Source organism: Rhinolophus ferrumequinum, chromosome 12 (assembly GCF_004115265.2).
Source record: "Rhinolophus ferrumequinum isolate MPI-CBG mRhiFer1 chromosome 12, mRhiFer1_v1.p, whole genome shotgun sequence".
Classification (NCBI taxonomy): Eukaryota; Metazoa; Chordata; class Mammalia; order Chiroptera; family Rhinolophidae; genus Rhinolophus; species Rhinolophus ferrumequinum.
The window spans coordinates 7,857,720-7,878,429 of NC_046295.1; the positions used below are offsets into that span (position 1 = coordinate 7,857,720).

Here is a 20,710-nt window from a genome sequence, read left to right on the forward strand (position 1 = left end):
AAACATAAAAAGTTTTCGTAGAACTTTCCTCATTCTAAATATTTTATACTAAAAATTATTTCCTGGTGAAAAATTCTGAGCTAACTATCCCAATTGCCGATTTTTGTTTGATGGGGGACCCAAAAAAGAAAACATTAACTTAAATCTTATTTGCATAATTCAGTGTGAAATATAAATGAACACCATTTGTACATGATGCACAGGGTGCTGTTTATTTCCAACTTTATATACATGTGTTTAAAGATGACACGTGGGACAATTTCCATATTGCCATTTTATATTTTCAGGAGTTCAAAACCTCTCAAACTATCGAAATGTTGATCAAGACCAGTGGGGTGACATGGTTTTAAATGGTAATTCCATTAAAAAAAACAATGAGGGTCCCATCACTTAACAACCACACAAACTGTTTAGAAGGAAAGCTGATTCAAGGATAACTGCTTCCTTGCAGGAAATGTTCAAGGACCAAATGAACCACTCGATAGGCCTGAAATACCTCTAGGCAGCCAACACTCCCAGTGCGTGGCCATTCTGTGTGGAGTGTTCTGCCGGCCCTCCTAAGAGTCAGATGCAGTTAGTTCTAAGACTGGCTGGGACCCGGACTTGGGACCCTGACTTGGGACCCTGACTTGGGTCTAGGGAGGTACTGTGTGTCCACTTAGCAACCAAAACATGATTGAAATGCATGTTTTAAAAAGTCACAAGTCCATCACTTCAGGTCTTTAGAGAGATGAAGCGTAGGGATAATTTACCATCCGCTATAAAAAAGTTAGCCTCTGCACTGCCGGAGACAATACCCCTCCGCCCCCTTCCCCAGCTCCGCCTAACACGCCATACTGAGCATCCAAAGGAATGGCTGAAGACGCTGAAATCAATTCTACAATAACCCTCCTTTGCTCAGATAGTGGCAGTGCACTGCAGATCTCTTTGTCATTTGTGGTGAGTTATTTGCATGTCTTTGGCCAATGGGGGGGCAGGGGTGAAAAGCAGGGACTCTCTCAACTGTCTGGTTCTCTTTGACATTATTATCCAAAAAATCACTACTTCACAAACCATTGTGAAAAATAAGACTTGGAAAAAAATTCAAGTTACTCTCGCGAGCATGTCAGAAATAATACTAGTATCATGTAGTTCTCTTTGCCTTCCTTAGAAAGAGATCAAATCACATAATGAACAAAATTCTAGGAACACCAGTCAAAGCCAGAAACTGTATTGAACAATTTTTAATCACACTCAAGTTGTTTACCATGTCATTCAAACTCACAAACTGGCTACTTAATCTTTACATACATGTGTATTGACTTAAGACCAAAAAAGGCACTTAAATCTGTGTTTAAACAAGTCTAATTAAGTGAGAAATTAAGACCATCATTTGGATAACTTAATCCAAAAAATGTTGGGAACCATAATTATTTGGATATTTCAGTAATAGCATTTTTGCTTGAATTGTGGATAATTATCATGATTCTCCACTTTACTTTGCATGTGTCAACACAGAATAAATGAACAGATGTTCTTGGAATCACTGAATACATTCATATTCAGTCAGCAGTTAGGAGCAAATGTCGATCTTTTTTTACCTCCAGCTGACTACTCTTGTTCCTAGAAACGTTTCGAAGAGCAAGGTAAGAAGCTAAAAAGGCATTTTAAAGCAGGATTTGATTATTTATAAAATACTGTGAGATGTGATTAAGCATTTTAAGTTTACTTCATGGCATTTTGAGCAAAATCAAAAGATGGTCATAATATGGAATTTTAAATTATATTCACCAATGATGCAAAATCTAGTGGTTGTAGTACGATGTAATTTGGCAGTGAACCAGCCTAGAAATTCCATCAACACTTTCTTTCACTTAGTCACCAAACCAGCCACCAACCTCTCAAAAAGAGCACTGGAATTATCCAGCCCCGTATTTTATAACATGCTTTCCCATTTCTTAATGTGCACTCATAAATTCTTACTGAAGTTACTAAATCACCCGACGAATTGCTGGCATTGTTTTAGAGGTGAAAAGCCAGTTTTGGGGAGACTGCCCCAAAACTAGTCTACATAAGAAGAACTTTAAGCATGACTTAGAAGTCCATGAAACATGCCAGTGTTCCATTATAATCTAACACTTGGGTAAAGGGAACAAAATGGGACTGGTGGGAGCTGAACACACCAAAGACCAAACGGAGAACGCTCACAAAGGACGAGCACCCTCTCGCAGCATCTTACCTTGAAGCCAGTCTCTGAAGTAGTGTAGCCACATTTTGGGAAGCTGTTTATTTTCCTCCAACATGACATACTTCACGTTACTGAAACTCTTGTGAAGGTCGTAAAGTAAGTGCTGGATATTCGGGTAGTCCGCTTTCTGGGTGACTATGTACATGTTGTAGAAAGAAAAGTATTTGAACTGTGCAGCAATAAAGTCATATTCTCTCGTTTCCCGAGGCACAATGTCTGTAAGGTCCAGCCCATCGCGAACTCGGGTGGTCCCATAAAGGCTGACCCCCAGCAAGCCCAGGAAAAGGAGGATCACCACGACCTGCAACAGAAAAAGAGGCTCGAGGTCAGACCGACGGACATAACTCACTCTCCCTTGACAAAAAGAAGCTGCTGTTTGGTTTATGCCTCGCTTTTACCTCCACACTGGTCCTGACGCAGCACGGAGGGGTCGTTCTCCCAGAGGGAAAACCATAAAAATCATAGTCATCACATGTTAAACAATCTCCAGAAGAATACAATATTTAAAATGTAAAGAGTTGATCTAAACTCATAGAAACACTTGCTGCATCGAGATTCACTCACGTAGAAGGTGGGCTCACTGAAAGGGGCCCCCGTCCCAATGGACCGACTCTTTAGGAGGCATGAAATAGATCCCACCTGGTTATTCCCAAGGAGCCATGGAGACAGGAAGAGCGTTCTGCTTGGGTACATTACCTTGGCTTTTGGTTTCAAGAGGAAAGGAGCATAGTGCCTCTCAGCAAACGAGGAGAGCGTCCACTTGGTACAAGGGGGCTCGAGGCAGTGCAGGCTGGAGTCGGAGAACTGGGACAGCAGGTCCCGCGTGGAACTGGTGCTCTCAGGGCTCTGGCAGCTGAGCGTGTCTTGCGTCAGTGTGACGGGCTGCACGGAGATCTCGGAGCGCGGCTCAGCGGTGGTGTAGTACACGTGCGTGTGCGGGTCGTACTCCGTGCGGAGCTGCACGGTCGACTGCATGGTGATCTGGGTCTCATGCGCGAAGCTGTGGCTGCTGTAGGGCGGCGGAGGGCTGCAGCGGGCGCTAGCGTGAGTCTCCGAGTAGGCCTGGGGCTCCACCTGAATCACCCTGCCGACGCAGGGGCTGAAAGAGGGGGAAAGAAACGTGTCGCCATGAAACAGGGAAGGGTGCTGTTTTGGCCAGGTCATTTTGGCCAGTGACTGATAATACCCGTGTTACACAGCTCTGATTTAGGAGAGAAACGGCATACCACTGAACTCCGCAAATATCACCTGAATTCTCTATCCGGACACAGACATGAGTAAGTCAAAGGAGGTCAAATGGATAGGCTGACCCTGAATTTGGCTTACAAAATCAAGTTCCATGCTGATGAACCTTCAAAGCATAATGCCTTAAAACAAACAAACAAACAAACACACACACACACAAAAAACACCCCAAGGGCTGTATTTATTCCAGGTGGGTAGTTTTGAACCTTTGTTCTGCCCTTATCCACAGATATGACACTCCCAACAATGAACAATAACAGTTCATGATAGGAATAATCATGTGTATCACCATCTCAAGTCTGTGAGAATGTTTTGCTTAGGGGTACAGAGAACCCCAGTAATTCTGCCATGCCCCCCAAGGAAGTAACTTCTGTCCATTTTCTCCCCTACCTCCATCACTCTGGTACAAGGCCTGTTAAGTGCATTTCCTTCCAAGTCCACGGACTACAGCGTTCTCAAAACACTACCACTCTGCACCAACAAATAAGGGCCACCACAGCCAGAAAATGTACCTTGTAAAACAGCAGAAAATATCCAATCTCCTGTCCTCACGTCGATACAGATCCATGCTGAGAATTGCAGGAAAAATGAGCAGAACCATAGCAAAATTGAACACCACTACTACAGCCGCCTGGGGACAGGGGAAAAACACAAAAAAAGTATAGGTCACGGATACGTCTCCTCCCAGTCAGAGGATTGCTTTGAAAATAAAGATATTTTAAACGTTTTTCTTTCACTTTCCTACTGAACTGTTTAAATTTGAAATAGATGTTAAAGTCTCCTATCGCTTTGCTTCTTTTTCATCATTAAGAGACCCTTTGACTGGACCAGCCCCCATCATTCCGGTCCTTTCCATGGCTAATAATCCCATGAACCTGTAAGGTACAAATACAGGAACTAAACTGGCGTCTTGCTAGCAACCTAACCAGACCAAATCTACAAAAGCAGAACAGAGAAGATACTTGAGATGTTTTAATTTAAAACAAAAAGGAATGTTTCCCTCTCAGAACATGTCTACGAGTTCGTGGAGCCTTGGTTTTAAACTCAGAAAATGTCTATATAAAGTAGATCGAGTATATCAAAATGTCACCTTTAAAACATGAAATAAAATTTCAAACACATCCCCTGAGGTTTTTAATAGGCACATTCCAAATAGCCTCTGGAGCAGCTTGTGGGGTGTGTGAGTGCAGTAACACAAAAGGTCAAGGAGAGTTAAGCAGAAAGAAATTCCTGTGTGTGATTATAGTATGCAGAATAAATAAGTACAGATTCAAAAGTCACTCCATAACCTAGAATAAACACAGGCTAGATTCTGTGGTGCCTTGGCAAATCTCCTGCTGACCCAGTAAAAATTACACAATTGGGCTGTTAATAGGAGAAAGCCAATAGAAGACAGTTGAAAGAGCTCTCCCGTTCACAAAAGCATGGAGAGAAGCAGCATGATAAAAAAGTGCAACTGGAATGCTAAGCACCAAGAAATCACCAGAAATTTTTTTTTTGAAAATTCAAACCTCTTGTGAGGTTTTTCAAAGAACTGTTTAGTTCTAAAACCTTCTTAAACCGGGTACACGTCTCAGAGTGAGAGAAGAAAACCTGATTATAACTGACACATAAAATCAGAGGAGAACTTTGCAAAGCACTTTGGATAGTAATTGTGCTTTTATGCTCAAGGTGAAATTGCAAACCTGAGTTCTGGAAAGATGCCTTTCAATAATTAGTTCTCTGTCAAGTCTACAAAACCAAAAAATAACCGAAAGGTTCTTTTGAAAAATGGCCTGACCCCTCCCTTCTTAAAAAGTTTGCCATGGAAATTCCTCATCGAGTCAAAATATATGAATGTGTTCACTTACCACCCTAACATTAATAAGGTACTTTAAAATCCTGCCCAATGGGGCTTATATTAATAAGCAAATCACTCTTTTGACTAGAGGATTCATCTAAGATACAAATACTTTAAAAAGACAAGGGGCAGCCAGTTGGCTCAGTGGTTAGAGCACAGTGCTCATAACTCCAAGGTCACTGGTTCCATTCCCACATGGACCAGTGAGCTGCGCCCTTCACAACTAGAGTGAAAACAATGGCTTGCCTTGGAGCTGATGGGTCCTGGAAAAACACACTGTTCCCCAATATTCCCCCAATAAAAATTAAAAAAAAAAAGAAAAAGAAAAGCCAGTGCACCGTGCTGGGTACTAGAGACAGATAAATAAGACAAAATTCTGCCCTTAGCAACTGACATAGCCAGACCCCTAAACAAATGGCAATTCGGGCTGATAAATGTAACAATAAAAGCATGCACAGGGTTCCACGGGCGGAGGTGTATGTGGGGTGGGTGCGGGGGTGAGGACAGTGAGGGAAGCTTCTTCAGGGAGACGCAGAAGACAAAAGAGGACTCGGGCAGGCCAAAAGGCAGTGTTTGAGGGACACACCTGGCACTGCTGGATTTAACCCTCTATTCAGGGACGCGCAAGGAGAAAGGAGCCATGGGAGATCAGGTAGCTATAGATGACATATTCAACTCCTACGGCAACCGGGAGGTGGATATTCTATCACCTGATAAAGACCTGGTGGTGCAGAGGAGGGTCACCTGCATGAGGTTACCCAGTCAACGGGATTCAAACTCAAGTCTGATGCCTAAACCCTCAGCCCGACTGAGACCTGTTAGATCCGGTCGCCTCCTGAGGGGAGGGACACAGGCTCGGTTAGGACTCTTGACCAAGCAGACAATAGGGATGCTGTGTCTGATTTTCCAGGAAAGCTTAATCCTAGGGGTCGAATCCTTTCAGCTTTTTCTTTACTAGTCATGTCTAGAATTCAGGAGCGTAATGCTTAGGCAAACTCTGGGCATCTCGGTTTGAACAACAGTTTCTAAGGATGAGGGCAGGGACTGAAAATACAAGCACACAGGTGTACATACACTGGCTAGACAGACACCAATACTTTCCATAGGGGCTAGGGAATGTGTCTGATATCAGCCTCATCCAACGAACAAGTCTGACGGGCCTCTTTCTTGCTCTGTCTTGGTGGAAATGGAGCAATGAGAGAAGCAGCCCAAAGCAGTGTCCCATCTAACTAAACTCACTGACAAATGACTTATTACATACACAGAGAGGATCTTTTCTGATGAGAAAATAGCAGAACATCAACACCCCCCAACGTGCACCCAAATAGTAAAAACAAACAGCAAGAAATTCTCAGTAAAGGAGAAGTGGAGCAAAGGGGAGTTTAAGAAATTGTAAGGAAATCTGAAAGGACGACGGGGAGGGTTGTGCACTGTCAATCAGTTCTAATTGCTATGCTTAAAGGAAATGTCCCACTCCCTGCTAAGCATCTATGGTGGCCCCACTGAGACACTTGCAGAGCACAGAGACGCACTGGCCCTGCCTAGAGGGGCCCTCATCTAAAGCCTCTGGCCATTTGGAACAATAAGGCATTCTGTTCCGGGAGTTTCACTGAAGAACAAACACCATTCAGTTTCCATCAGTTCCCAAAGAATCACAGCAGTGCCATGCTTTCTGGTACAGAGGTGGCATTTGGACAGATGGATGGAGATTGACAAGGAGGTGTGGGCAGTTTCTTTGTGGGAAAGAAATTCTATATATTTGGGTAAGGCTACAAAATTGGAAAAGTTCCACGGGGAAAATTCCTAAATTCACATAGATTCATTATTGGATAGAACCTCTTTGGGTCTTTCCCTTTTGATGCTTACTCTGTAGCATCCTGAAAATACAAACACAAGTGAATAACCAGAATCACAACTTAACACAGTTCACTACAGGTAGGAGAAGCTATGTAATGGTCAATTTCGACTGTCAATACATTTGAAAGCATTAAAATATCTGATAACTACTGCCAAACTCATGGTACATTCTCTTTTTTTTTCTTGCCGTTTCTTCTTTTTTGGGGGAGTGGGGTTTGTTTCTTTGACAGAGAATGAGCGAGTGTCATGGGAAGCCATTCTTTAGTAAATGAGGACTCCTGGGAGCCACAGAAGCAACTTTCTAAAGTGATACTCCAGAGCCTTGGAACAGAAACGCAAAACTGACAGTACTCATTTCATCTCAGTCAGGTACTTACCTTGGGAGAACTTAGCGTACTGGATTTTCTAAAAGACGTAAGGAAAACTCATGTAGCGTTTCAGACCACCACACCATAGGATACCATTAAAGGAGAGTATGCCTTGATGAATCATCAGTGTGTACTGAGAGAGGACGAGAGAAAAATGAGAGAGGACAAGAAGAAAAGAAGGAGTGTGAGGCAGAGCAGACAAAGAACAGTGAGGGAAAAGGTGAGCAGGAAGGAGAGAGGCAGGAGAAAGGGTCCCACTGCTAGGAGACTCTAGAACTTCTCAGTGCCAGAATCTGCTGCAGATGAAACAAGAACAAGACATCAAAGGGAGCTGTGCAGACGCGTGCCCACGTAAAATGGCATTCTAAAGCTTCAGCTGTACCAATTAATTCAGCAGCCATCTTTTCATTATTTTCCGTATTATTAAGCCTCTTTTCATATTTCTGAGCTTCCATCCCAGTTTCAGATTTAACTTCATCCACTTACTCATTTACTTTTTCTATTTATATTTATATATGTAACAAAAATGAACTTTTTTTTTTTTTCCAGTATTTCTTCTTTCGGGAGCTGGTGGTTGCAGTGATTGGTACAGAATCTTTTTCCATGTTATATCTAACACTAAATATTAAACAAGTCTAGTGTCCCAGACACAGTAGGATCATTAGTTGCTTAGGTCTTTTATCAGTAATTAGCAAAATGGAATTCAAATATGAAGACTAAATATGTTAACAAAAATAAAAACAGAAGCCTAATCTACAATTTGTCAATTTCTCTTCAAGGTCACCATGATTAAAGAGAGTAAAGCAGTATGAGTAAGCTGAGTGGAGTACCAGTTTAAAAAGTGACATCAAAAGTAGTTTCCTTTAAAAAGCTGACCATCTCATGAATTACATATCATATTGTAAAAGAAAAAGAAATGAAGAAAGGGAATGCCACTGCTCCTTTCATATGTCTTGGAAAACAGTGGAAGCTTTCAAATTTGAATTTTGTTCACAAAACGTCAATAACATCTGTGAGATATCAAAGTCCTAAACCATCTCAGGCGCAGGACGACCACAAAGTGGCCAAGTAGCAGTCCTTATCTGCTGCCCTGATGGATGTCTGGGTTCCCGCAGGTTTCCGGCAGCTGCAGAGCCATGCCAGTGCTTCAGGCCAAGCACAGACTGACCACCGCTGCAGCCCCAGTCTCAAGAAGTCTCCATACTCACAATTCACATAAGCTGGCTCTTTGTTTAAAAAAATATCTTGATGGCCTCTCAGTGTGAAAGGGCCTGCTTTGGAAGGAGAGAGCGGAACAATGCAGGAGCCAAATTACTCTGCATAAAGCAGGGAGAGGAATTTGGGGTTTTCTTGGGCAGCCTGAGAGGGGAGTCTGGGACCCAAAGGAAAGAGAAGAGGAGAAAGGAGAGTTTGTGGAAGCTAAGTAAGGAAAGGAGGTGGCGAGAACCCCAACAAACCCTCCTGCAGGCGAAAACGGCCCATATGTTCTCACAGTGGCATCTAATATTCAAGTTTAAGTTGTCGCCTCGCCTGGGCTATAATGGCAACCTCCTCTTGTCAGTGAGGTCTGCTCTACACAGCTGCCTTGTGTTGAGGCTGCTTTAGGGAACTGCGGAGAGGGTGGCATGCTTGAGGAGGGAACACAGAAACGTAGTCGGCTTTTGGGGCAGGAATGGACAAGAAGTGGGTTGTGCTGTGGACGAGTCAGAGGACTCCTGCCATCTGCAGTAGGGCTTCCTGGTGTCCCACAGGGAGTGGCCCTGGGACCATTTCAGTTGGACAATGAAGGCAAGGCCAAGTCCTTAAGGCACCAGGTCCTGATGATACCCAGGCCACGGGCATCAGGGCTATGGGCTTACAAAGAAGGAAAGGACCCTGAACCTTTTTAGAGGGAATGTCAGGGTTCCTGCTTAAAGAAGCATCTGCCCAGAAGAAAGAGTCCCAAATGCTGTTATGCTACGTCACTTCATGGCCACGGTACTGCCAGCCCAGTGGTGGACATGGTCGGTGGCAATGCCGTGCTCACACGGATTTAATCCCCAGAAACACACCTGGAGGGAGAAGGCCCGCAGAGCAGGAATTGGGATGAGTGCGGCCATGAAGAAGGCTGTGACGTTGCTGATGGAGGTGAGGGCCACGCTGGCGCCCGTGCGCTTCAGGCATTCCCCGGTCCTGTCCTGGGGGCGAGAAACCACAGTGCTGAGTGAGAGCTGCAAGGGCAGGGCTCCCTTAGAGCACAGGCTGTGTGAGCAAGTCCAACACCGAGCCAAACACAGCAACTGGCGGTTTACTGTGCTGACATTAGGGGATAAGGGAGGAGTGTCTCTGCCTTCCACCTAACACAGGCACTGAAAACATCTTCAGTACTATTCACACAGTCATGAATGTTCATAGTTAGTACCATCCAAAACACCAAGCTGCAATACAAGGATTTAAGTACATTTTTAATATGATTTTAAAGGGGTGGGGTGAGGACAAAGTGACAAATGTGCAGTTTGGAATACATTTCCTGAGATTCTTCTAACTTACTTATTTACAGCCAGTAATCTGTCATCTGCCTTGGGACTAAATTATTTATTGGGCCAGATTGAGAAAAATGAAAGGACAAATACTGAGGAACGGAGGGGACTTTGGCTGTGCCGAAAGCTTTCTTCTTTTGTTTTTCGATTACCTCGAAAGGGATTCTTTTATTCTGTCCTGTTTCACTAAATGCATGTGCCAGAAGGAAAACATCATCCACACCAACGCCAAGAGCAAGAAATGGCAAAACCTATAGTGAAAACAGAGGACAGGGCATTAGACATGTGGGGTCCCGTTCTGATAATCCAAAGGCTATTTAAAACACTGTCACCAGCACCGCCAGTAGTTACCCAAAGGACAGCTTACATTAACTCATGGTGAAGAATTTAGTTTTATCCGATAGTTAAATCCCCAAAGTCTAGCAGTTTTAGCTCACAGCAGATCTTATACATTTCTATTTCTAAGCTCCATGTACAATGATTTTTTTTTTTAAGTTAATAAATGGGAAGGATTGTAACTCATCTAAAGCAGTGATTCTCAGAGCATGATCCCTGGGCCAGCATTATTGGGAACCGGTTAGAAATGCAAATTCTCCACCCCCATCCCAGACCAACTGAGTTAGAATCTCTGGGGGTCGGGCCCAGCAATCTCGAGTTTTTGCAACCCCTCTAGGTAATTCTAATGCACACTGAAGTCTGAAAACCACTGCTCTAATAAATGATCTAAATTCCACTGATAAGTGAAACATCTCGACTAATCAATACGCCCATTCAGATCTTCTGCTCACTGCCGAGGGCGAGTGGTCCATTTACAGACACAACACCCAAGAACGTGGCATTCTGGTGGAAAAGGCTGAAAGACCCTGTAGGTGACATGGACACATGAAAGGCCACACAAAAGGAGCCCGGGGAGGGATGTTGGTCAACAAAGTGGACGGATGGCTCCTTTAGTACCTGAGTTGTTGCAGCGTTAAAGGAAATCCCGATCAATGAGCACAGGCCCAATCCTGCAGCTACTGACAGTGCAACCAACAGGACGCCAGCCAGCCCCACGGCACCCTGGGACTTGGAGCAGTCCCAGCGCAGCATGGTTAAACAGGCATAGGCAAGCTGCAAGCAGAACCATGGGTGGGGGTGGGGGTGGGCAGGTGAAGGAATGAAGGGGAATGGGAGGAGTGGGGGGGGAGGGGGGGGGAGACACAAAACAAAAGCCAAACATTAGAATGTGTAAGGATTCTAATGTTTTCCCCCACCCATCACCCCAAATCAAAAGGTAGAACTTATGAAACCCAACAACAACAATTTACATTACAGACATCACAGGGAATGATACGAGTCAAAGGTGGGCAAACTGCAAATGGGAAAAAATGCTTTACACAACCACTTTTCAAACTGTTATGAAGCCCGAGCTCTCTCGCTCTCTTAGATGCACATGTGTGTTAAGAGCAGTTAAAAAGCAGGAGCCGTCATGGAAAGGTAAAAACCAAAAACCAAAACAAACCCCCAATCCCCCAGGAGAACTGAACTGATTGTTACCATCAGTAAGTAGCCACTGGCCACTCGGATGACACTGACGTCCGAGAAGGACTTGAGGATGTCGTCCAGGGTGGTTGTGGTGAAGGAAAGCACCTTCTGCGTGGAGTTCTGGGCGACACTTTGATGAATCACCTGTGGTCACAACATAAAAGTCCCAGACAGAATGAAAGCTTCAACAAGCTTCCACAGCACAGAGGTTGGGGGACGCGTGTCCCCTCCACCTGACCCCAACTTTTTTCCTGACGCATTCTAAAGAGTTCTACATGATTCAGGTTTGAACTGGGACTAACATTAAATGACCCTGGACCTGGGACAGTGAAGGTGACCGCTAATCAAGTAAGAAGTGGTGCTGAGGTGAGCTGGCCACCCTGGGCTCTTTACATGAAAGACTATAGTCGCCTGTCCAGAGCTCTACAAGGCTGTATCCCCCTCTCCAGCAGTTCCCCCTTAATCCAAACCAACTCATTCTTATGGGCACTCCTCCCCCCTTCATTTGCTGGCCACTTTTAAAAGGTCACATGCAGCTCCGTAGAGGTCACTGCTTGGGAAACAAAGGCCAGCTCCTGTCACATGACCTAACCAAGGGGACTGCAGCTGTGAACAGATTCTATGCCTGCTAATGTTTTCCAGACACCTTTTCTTGTTAACTGAGTGTTTTTTAAACACTATTATGCCTTAGCTCTGGAGTTCACAAGTGGTTACTCAAAATGTTTCAGGGCACCCCCATCAGGGCATCGCCCAGATACTAAGATTTTCAACATCAAGAAAAGTGAAAAAAACTTTTCATCCTCCCCCCCACGTTCCCGGAATTATAATGTTTTGAAAATAAATTCTAATGACAAAAAGAGGTTTTAAAACGTCATTCAAATGAAGTATTTAGTCACTGAGGGGCTTGGACCCAGCTTGCAGGGCGGGCGGGCACCGGCCTGCCGGAGGCTCACCTCCACGTAGGTCCTCTGCCAGGCCTCCAGGATGGCCGCCGCCTTGTCCTCGTTCCAGTTGATGTGCGACACATCCTCGTAGCCCTTGAAGTGTTCGTACATCTGCTTTGGAGTCATTAACTGAAACATGGTCTGCAAGGCACGGGCACTGCAGCGGGGTTGGAAAGGGTGAGAAGGCACAGATCAGGGAAGCAGCTCTATGACAAATCCCAACCGAGCGCCCCCAACTCATCTGCACTCAGTCTACTCTTCTACGTGAGCACATGTTTCCATTAAAATGGGACCGGGATGGTTATTGTATTTAATAGATTGATGTACCATATTAAAGGTGTGACCTTACAAACCTTTTACAGATAGGCCCCAAAATTAAATTAATAGGCAATTTCCTTTCTGTTTCTACTCAATTCAACAGGAAGGGTAGAGGGATAGCTAGCTAGACCAGATATGCTCGGCTCACTCCTGCACGCTTGCTTGTGCAGAAATCCCAGACGACCGCCTTCCCGAGGGTAAAATCTCAAACAGAGTACCTGACACTTGATGGGGCGGAGTCAAGAGCAGAGGATAATTCTTGGTTAGTGTCATTGGCTGGTCTTTTCCTTTAACAAGCTATGACAGAGTCTAGGTAATACCACTTAACTCTCTATGCTATGACCAATGTCTCTCTTGCTTGCTTTTACACTTGCCCCGATTTTCTACAAAATGGGCAGATCTAACACCTTACGGTCACAAACTACAGTCTCAATGAAAATGACACATTTCTCAAAAAATTCCCCACATGGTACCTTTTGAGCTGGTCTGGTCTGCTAATATTTCCTAATATTCTATTAATATTACACCAGACAGCTAGCTAGGTTATCAGTTAAGTATTAATACAGTTACACGTGCAGATGTCAGAAGGGAAGTGGTTTCTTGGGACAGGACAAAAACAAGAAGGCTGGGCTTTCCCTCTGTGTGCGGGATTACCTGACAAGCTTCCCAGTGCTGTTCTTGATGGCGCCACCCACAATCAGCTCCTCCTGCCAGTGCATATACTTCCTGGATAACCCATGACATCCGCCATTCAAAACAAGGGCCATATCAAGAGGCTAAAATAGAAAGACAGCTACATAATTACGGGAATTAGCAGGCAGGTCACATGCCTTGCTAAAATCCAGTGCATTCGGGGCTTGTTTGTTTCAGAGAGAATATTAAAATCAAGGCTAATGAGAGGCGTATGGCAAATCTTACAGCAAAATTTCGCTCTATAAACAAACTTAGTTCCACAGACCAAAAAAAAAAAAAAAAAAAGTGGAGAATGAAATCTTAAAAATGAAAATAACAGAACAAAGAATGGGGGGAAATATCAAATTGTTCGCTCTGCCCGTCCTAAGAAGACTTACTGCCTGTACTCACTTTGGTTGTATTTTTGTTGGGGGCTGTGGCGGGGCAGTCTGGATCAGCCGGATTGAGGCAGGGCCGGTCCATGTAACCATGACCAACTTCTGCCTTATTCAGCATTTCCTCCCAGCTGTCCACTTGATAGTTTATTTTCTTTAACTCTTCTAGGAATTCCAAAGGGTCAAAGTTTGTCCACTGCAAAGGAGCCTTACCTCTGTGAAAAAAATCAGGAGGCAAGACAATGAAAAGAGGCTTCCACACACTTAGTGAAGTAATAGGACTACATGTATTGCACATGCTGCATCCAATTGCACAAGGCTTTTGGTAATGCTGCCATTCTGGGGCAGTGGCATAAAAAAAACTGCTCCTTTCTGGTCTAGCTGCATGCAAACCTAAGCCAGGAAAACAGTTCATGAATGAAGATGGCAAGCAGAGAGCTGATAAATGAACGAAGGTACAAAGAATCTTTACTGGCTGATCTATTGTATTTAATACCCAAAACCAAAATTAGCCACTGGGTGCCTCTAAGCAGAAGACAGAGATTCAAAATGAAGACCCCCAAAAAAACCCAAAAAAACAAAAACAAAGAGGGAATCAAAATGTCAAATTAGCACTTGCCAGCCTAAGAAATGCTTTGTAAATGTCATCAATCCAAATATTTGATCTCCATTACCTGTAATAATCCCATACTTATGAGCGCTCTCTGACAGCCTGGCAGTCAACCCCAGAAGCCCCCTGCTGCCTTTGCCATCACAGCCATCATCAAGGCCACTTCCCCCCACACTCACTTTTGAATTTGTGCTGTTGACAGACCAGAAAGGCTTTTGGCTGCCTGTTATGTGGTTCAAACCACACTGTAGCTGCTTAACCAGGCTGAAGTCATTATTCAGAATCTCCCAACCAGAAAACACAAAACCCCTTATTTCCCATCTAAAACTGTACACTGAAGGTCAGAGTATGGCCACTGCAAATTGCTTTTGCAGATAGGTGCAAGCTAGGGCAGAAACAATAACCAAGCACTAACTCTTGCATAATTAACTGAAAATGTCGACACTGATTAACAATTATTCTTTAAATGATGCGGTATATATAATATCCAACTGCTAAACTGTGAAGCATCCCCCACCAGGGCCTTCAAAGATAGCAGATTTCCCCCTTAAATGTCAGTAATGTGATCCAAAGGAAGATTAGCATTTTGCTTCACAGGAAGATCTTGAACTTTAACTCAAAATATTTAGTTCTGACGTGTACCCACTAATAAATTCTCTCCTTAAAAGATAAGCTAAACCAACTTGATTGAGTGCCTGGTCTGCAAGAGTGCAAACATTTTAAAGAGTTAAAAATCACACATACTCCAAAATCATTTGCATCTTATTTGCATATAAATGGGCTGGTAAAAGTGAATGAAATTTAATGATGCCTACAGAACTTTTTTTTGAAAAGAGAAAAAATATTCTGCTGAAGTCCCATCTCCCCCAACTATTCACTCAAAAAAATGTGCATGGAATTTCAATGTTTTTATTTCGTGTTCAAAACTGAAACAGAATAAACAATGATAAAGTAACATCAGAAACATTCTAGAGCTTAGAAATCAGACAATGGAAAATAAGATCATACACTTACAGTAGGTATGCTGTCCCAGGCTGTAATTTGGCCCCTTCCCAGAAGCAGTCCAAAGGTGTAATAATTAAACAAGGGTAAAGATATTCTATTATCTGTCAGAGTTAAAAAGAATAAGGCATGCATTAGGCTAACACATAACCACTGGGGTGTTTCTGAGAATTTTTGAGAATTCTTTTTGCGAACAAAAAGAAAGTATACCTGATCCATGTAACCTGTTTCTGTGATAAGTTCTCCAGATTTGTAACACAAATGTTCCAATTTCCACTGCCTATTAAAGAGTAGAGAAAACAATTTCTCATTGTAACAAAAGAAATCAGTACAAAGTCAGAATTATAGAACATATGTAGAAAGAACTGCGGTTTTGATCACTTTTAAGTTCCTGTCAAATTGAGCAGAACTTTTGCCAAGTAGAGACCCAACAAGCTTGCTTTAATGAATAGATAATACTCAGTTGTAATTAACGTGTGGGGTGTTTATGTAAATGAATGCTACCAAAGTACTTGAGAAGTCTTGTTTCCTTAAGTGTTCTCCCAATAATCTTGTTTACACCATTAATCTGCTTCTCTACATACATTAAACAACTTCAGGGCAGATAATTCAGAGTCGAATTGTCACAAATTCAAAATAAGTGCGGACCGAATCAGTAAGGTTTATAATGTATTAACATATATTCAGGTGAGAAAACATTACCGGCTTATTTTTACTGGCAGATAATGTACTTATTAACAGAGAGTGTTCAAAATGAACTTTCCCGCTGTTAACCATGAATTCTGTGAACATTGCCAGGTGGATCAACTTCCCACTTGACAGTCTCCTTCTTGTCCTATAGAAATGATAGTAAATACACTGATCAACAATTACCTCTTTTATCTTTCATCTATGTATTGTTACAGAGTTCTGTTATCCCTATTAGAGTGCTATACTCGTATATAAAGCCCACACCTTTAGAGAGATTAAGTGTAACTTGAAAAAAGGCCATTTGGAAACGGTGGGATGGAAAATCCAAAAGAAAAACTGAAAATAAGGAACTCCCTCCAAACTGCACTATTGTATTGGTCACCCAAAGGAGTGTTCTGGACTTTGCCCCCTTTCCTGCGGAACCTGCTCATCCATCCCTCAGCACCCCACCAAAATGCCACCTTCCTGCTAAGTGTTCTTTGACCAGTGCAATTAAATGACCCCTTTCTCTTGAACTCTAGAGCACTGACTGATCTCTGCTGGACACCTGGAGCACCTGCAGTGGGGCCTGCAGGTGACTAGCTTTGTACATGCTTACCTGGATTGATGTCTTTCTTCTCCTTAACTAGACGGTCAGCTCCTGCGAGCAGGACCCAAGTTATCCACTCATCCATCCACCCACCCATGTATATGTTTATATTTTAATTCCTCATAGCATCTACCAGACTATCTAACATGAGCAGGTTCTCACTTATTATCACGTGATCAATTAACTCTTATTTCCACTTGCTTTAGAAGGGTGTGGCTGTGCATTAGAAAAACCATTGTCTAGTTAGACAATCTGATTTCCAATTTTCTCACCTAAAAAATTAGACAGGCTGAACTAGGCGTTCTTTGACGTTCATTCCCATGCATAAAAGCTCTCGGCTTCCCTCTCAGTGTGAGTGCAATTTCATAGTACAGATGCTCACATCTTCTCCTTAAGTATGTAAGTGACAAGCCCCCTCAAGGGTAGGTTCCCGTTATATTAAGAACGCATCCAGGGGGCCCTGGAACACCCTTTTCCACTTGCAAACTTTGCAAAACTGCACTGGGTAGTTTAGTTGCTTCCCCCACAGCACTCCTGACAGACCGGGAGGGCTGTGCTGGTAAGAACCAGGATGTGCTCTCCTGCCAAGTCTGCCTGACAAAAAGTGCTACAGCACCTCCTCACATTTTCCAAAGCCCTTTCACATGTACATATACCTGATCTTGTTCTGGGAACCTCCTGACAATAACAGAGCAAACGTGATCATAAATTAGTTTCCAGATTAGGAAACGAGAGTATGCCCAAGATGTGTGACTTGTCCCAGGTCATGAAGGGCCCTAGATCCTGTCTCCAGCTAGATGGGTCTTACAGCCGATCCAGTTAAGTCCAGAGTGGACGTTACAGAGGGACAAATGCAGATTTTCATTTTATTCTCTCTCTCATTCTCTCTGGCCACGAGTATGTCCACACTGCCACTTCCTCACCTCCCCTGTGAAAAATAAGTCATACTTGCCAACCACTAAGTTAAGAGATGATGAAAGTCTATGGGATGGAGTTATCTACTCAGTGTCAACTCAGTGGTCCCTGGGAAATGGGATTTAGCTATCTCAACAGATTAGGGAGAAGATCCAGTTTAAATTAATCAATTCAGGCAGTTTGGTCAATCAACAAACTCCAGGTGTCTGCCCTTATCTACACGCTGTACAAGAATGGACAAGACATGGTCCCTGCCCTAAATAACTCACAGTTTAGACAAATAAGAAAAAGTGCTGGTAGTTTTGCTGCAGAATTCTTCCTGTGCATTTACTATACCCACAGCATTTTTACAATAGCTATGAAGCTAAAGGGTAATATTTTGTAAAGCTGTGTGTGAGTCCACCTTATTCCACCTACCAGTCAGCAGGAAGTCACCATAATGGCTGAACTTCCTATGTGCTTTGTGACACATACCAACAACTGTCAATATCTACAGTGAACACAAAGTAGTAAGTATTCTTATTCCTTGAAAGTTGACCAAAGACAATGCAACATCTAACTGTTCTAAAAACATCTTAAGTAATGAAACATCTACAGAATGGGTCTATAGCCACCCAAACGGCGGCTTGCAGGATCCTACTCATTTGGGTATATTGACAAAATACTTACTGAATATACAATATAACGTAATGTATTTGACTACTAAACTCTGGAAACAAATCACGATTTTTAAAAAGCCAATTCATTACAAAACTATTTGAACTAACACCCAGATGTCTTTCCAGGGCAACCTTATTTACTAAAACAATGGGCCTTAGCCAGCAGCCTCCTCCCTTCGGCCAGCTCACCTGTTATACATATATACGTGGACCCGGCTGGCCTTGAGCGCCGAGTCCAGGTGCTGGCGGAGCGCTTCTGTGGTCAGAACGTTGGTACCTTCTTCCTTCGGGGTCTGAATCATGAGCTGAGGATTAAACATAGCCTCTTCTCCAATCTTCTGGCGAGTATAATTTAATTCGCGACTGACTCGTCCACCAACTGACAAACATGTACAGGTTTCGATTAGAACAGCAAAATCCCCACAAATTCACAATCCATGTGTTATCTCACTAAGAAGTGCAGGATACATGATGAATACACTCTGGTCAAGAAAATGTATGACTGATGTTTAAGGAGTAACATTCGTATTATTGTTTTCGATATTGTTAACTTTGCTGATAATAAACATAAAAAATACTCACAAAACCCATTAACGACTGCCCTACCTTCCACACACGCAAACCTAGCACATTCGTGCTTTGCACACCTTTTAACTAATGTATGTAGCAAGGGGGGAGGAGCAGGAAAACTTGAGACACCTTTTCCTTGCAGACCATACCAAATACCTCTGTTGCGATTTCTTTCACTTGTATAAACAATATGCCCCTCCAGCACATTTCAAGGTAAATGGCTTCAATTTACACTTTTCTCCTAAATAATCTAGCAAAAGTAACAAGGAAATGTTTCTCCTTGTGGAAAAAGAAACAAGAAAAGGTGACAAACATGTTTTCAGCACAAAACCTGCCAGGAGAAGATGAATAATGGGATTCACATCAGATGCACACGGGGAAATCCCACTGGAGAGGGACCAAATGTATCAGTCGCAGCAGCGGCCGTCATTGGAAGGCCCTGGAACCTGGTTCTATCAGACTCACCTGGTCAGCATCCAGAAAACACAGGTGCCAGGTTCTGAGCTGCCTGGAGGCGGGCAGCCTGTGTTCCAGGAGTTCCCAGGTGACTCAGAACCGGCCCCTGCACCGACCTGGCTCTCCAGCAGGCTGGCCGTGCTAGAAGCCAGAGCAACGAGGTACCTCAGGCACCCATGACGTTGTTGCTGCAAACTGATTTTTGTCTTCTTCCTTCCTCAAGTCCTAAGGCTGTAGTTCAAGCATGGTTTTAGAACAAGCCAAGCTCAGAATGCTGCACGTGGCTGGCAGGTATAGTGTGAAGGGGAGTGGGGAGGTGAAGGCCTGGAGGGGTTTTGATCCCTTTCAGTGAAGTTCAGGGACTGGAAGGGCAGCAGAGAATCCTCGAGTTCTCTGCACACACACTGCCGGGCTCACAGAGAGTCTGAACGGTCCTAGGTGCTGATAGTGAACGTCTGCGGAGAAGCAGGCCTTCAGCTATTGTTCAGGAAGGGCCCCAGTGATCACTGCAGCTTTCCCATGGGCGGAATCCTTTGTCAAGTTTAATATTCACGGACATAAACATTTGGTTTGGGCAAGTAAATAAGTACTGGGAACAGCGGCTTGTTTAGTTCTCTTGGCATATTTTATAAACAAGGGGCAGGCTAAAAAGCAAATAATGCCCTCATTAGGAAAACAAGTCCGGATTCACAGCCTGGCAGGATCATCTGCGCAGGTTCACACAGACGGCCCAGGCCACCTCGGAACTCCGTGAGGTGGGGCTGAACAGACTGTCAGTGTGTCAGTCAGAGAGAGGCAAGGAAGGGGGAGGGGCGCGGAGGAAAGGGGGAGGGGAAGAGACGGAAATTATCAGTAGGTTACAGAAAGTATTAAGACTCCTCCAGCAGAAAACTTTGACAAATGCCCTGGGGAATTAGGGAGGACCTTGCAATCAATTTGAAGTTCAAGAAAAATCTCAGGAAAATGTAGGAAACAACTTGCAAAGGAGGATGAATTTACATAATACCACAGGCCTATTCAGGATGCCCCACTAAAGCTGCCTGCAGGCAGGGTCTGGCTCCTTTTGGCAGAAATCACAATGCTTTACTTCAACCAATTAACAAGTGAGCTGAATTATACTCAATCCACCTTCTGTAGAGACAGAAAGGCTGTTTAAGGCTAAAAAGCCAATTATTAGCTCAGAGGTCACTTCTGAAAAGCTACAGAGCTGCACTCCAAGGAGCTCCAAATAGCCTTTTTGAAAAAAAAGCTCAACCTCTTCCTTTTTTCTGACTGCTATGACATCAATGCCCCACACCTATAAATCATTT

General features: G+C 43.6%; 1 protein-coding gene across 5 annotated transcripts in view; it reads right to left on the reverse strand.

Moving 5' to 3' along the window:
• PTCH1 (patched 1) overlaps positions 1-20,710 on the reverse strand; it is a 67,117-nt gene that overhangs the window by 19,841 nt on the left and 26,566 nt on the right. For 4 of the 5 annotated variants that reach the window (XM_033123411.1, XM_033123407.1, XM_033123410.1 and 1 more), the window contains 13 exons: positions 18,564-18,753; positions 15,732-15,801; positions 15,534-15,625; positions 13,926-14,124; positions 13,497-13,618; positions 12,534-12,681; positions 11,593-11,724; positions 11,011-11,166; positions 10,209-10,307; positions 9,589-9,714; positions 3,985-4,103; positions 2,924-3,326; positions 2,219-2,528 (listed from right to left, as the gene is read on the reverse strand). In XM_033123411.1, the coding sequence (XP_032979302.1) occupies positions 2,219-2,528; positions 2,924-3,326; positions 3,985-4,103; positions 9,589-9,714; positions 10,209-10,307; positions 11,011-11,166; positions 11,593-11,724; positions 12,534-12,681; positions 13,497-13,618; positions 13,926-14,124; positions 15,534-15,625; positions 15,732-15,801; positions 18,564-18,694 (2,107 nt within the window). In that variant the 5' untranslated portion in view covers positions 18,695-18,753. The remainder of the gene's footprint in view (positions 1-2,218; positions 2,529-2,923; positions 3,327-3,984; positions 4,104-9,588; positions 9,715-10,208; positions 10,308-11,010; positions 11,167-11,592; positions 11,725-12,533; positions 12,682-13,496; positions 13,619-13,925; positions 14,125-15,533; positions 15,626-15,731; positions 15,802-18,563; positions 18,754-20,710) is intronic. The other variant, XM_033123409.1, reaches the window with a different exon arrangement.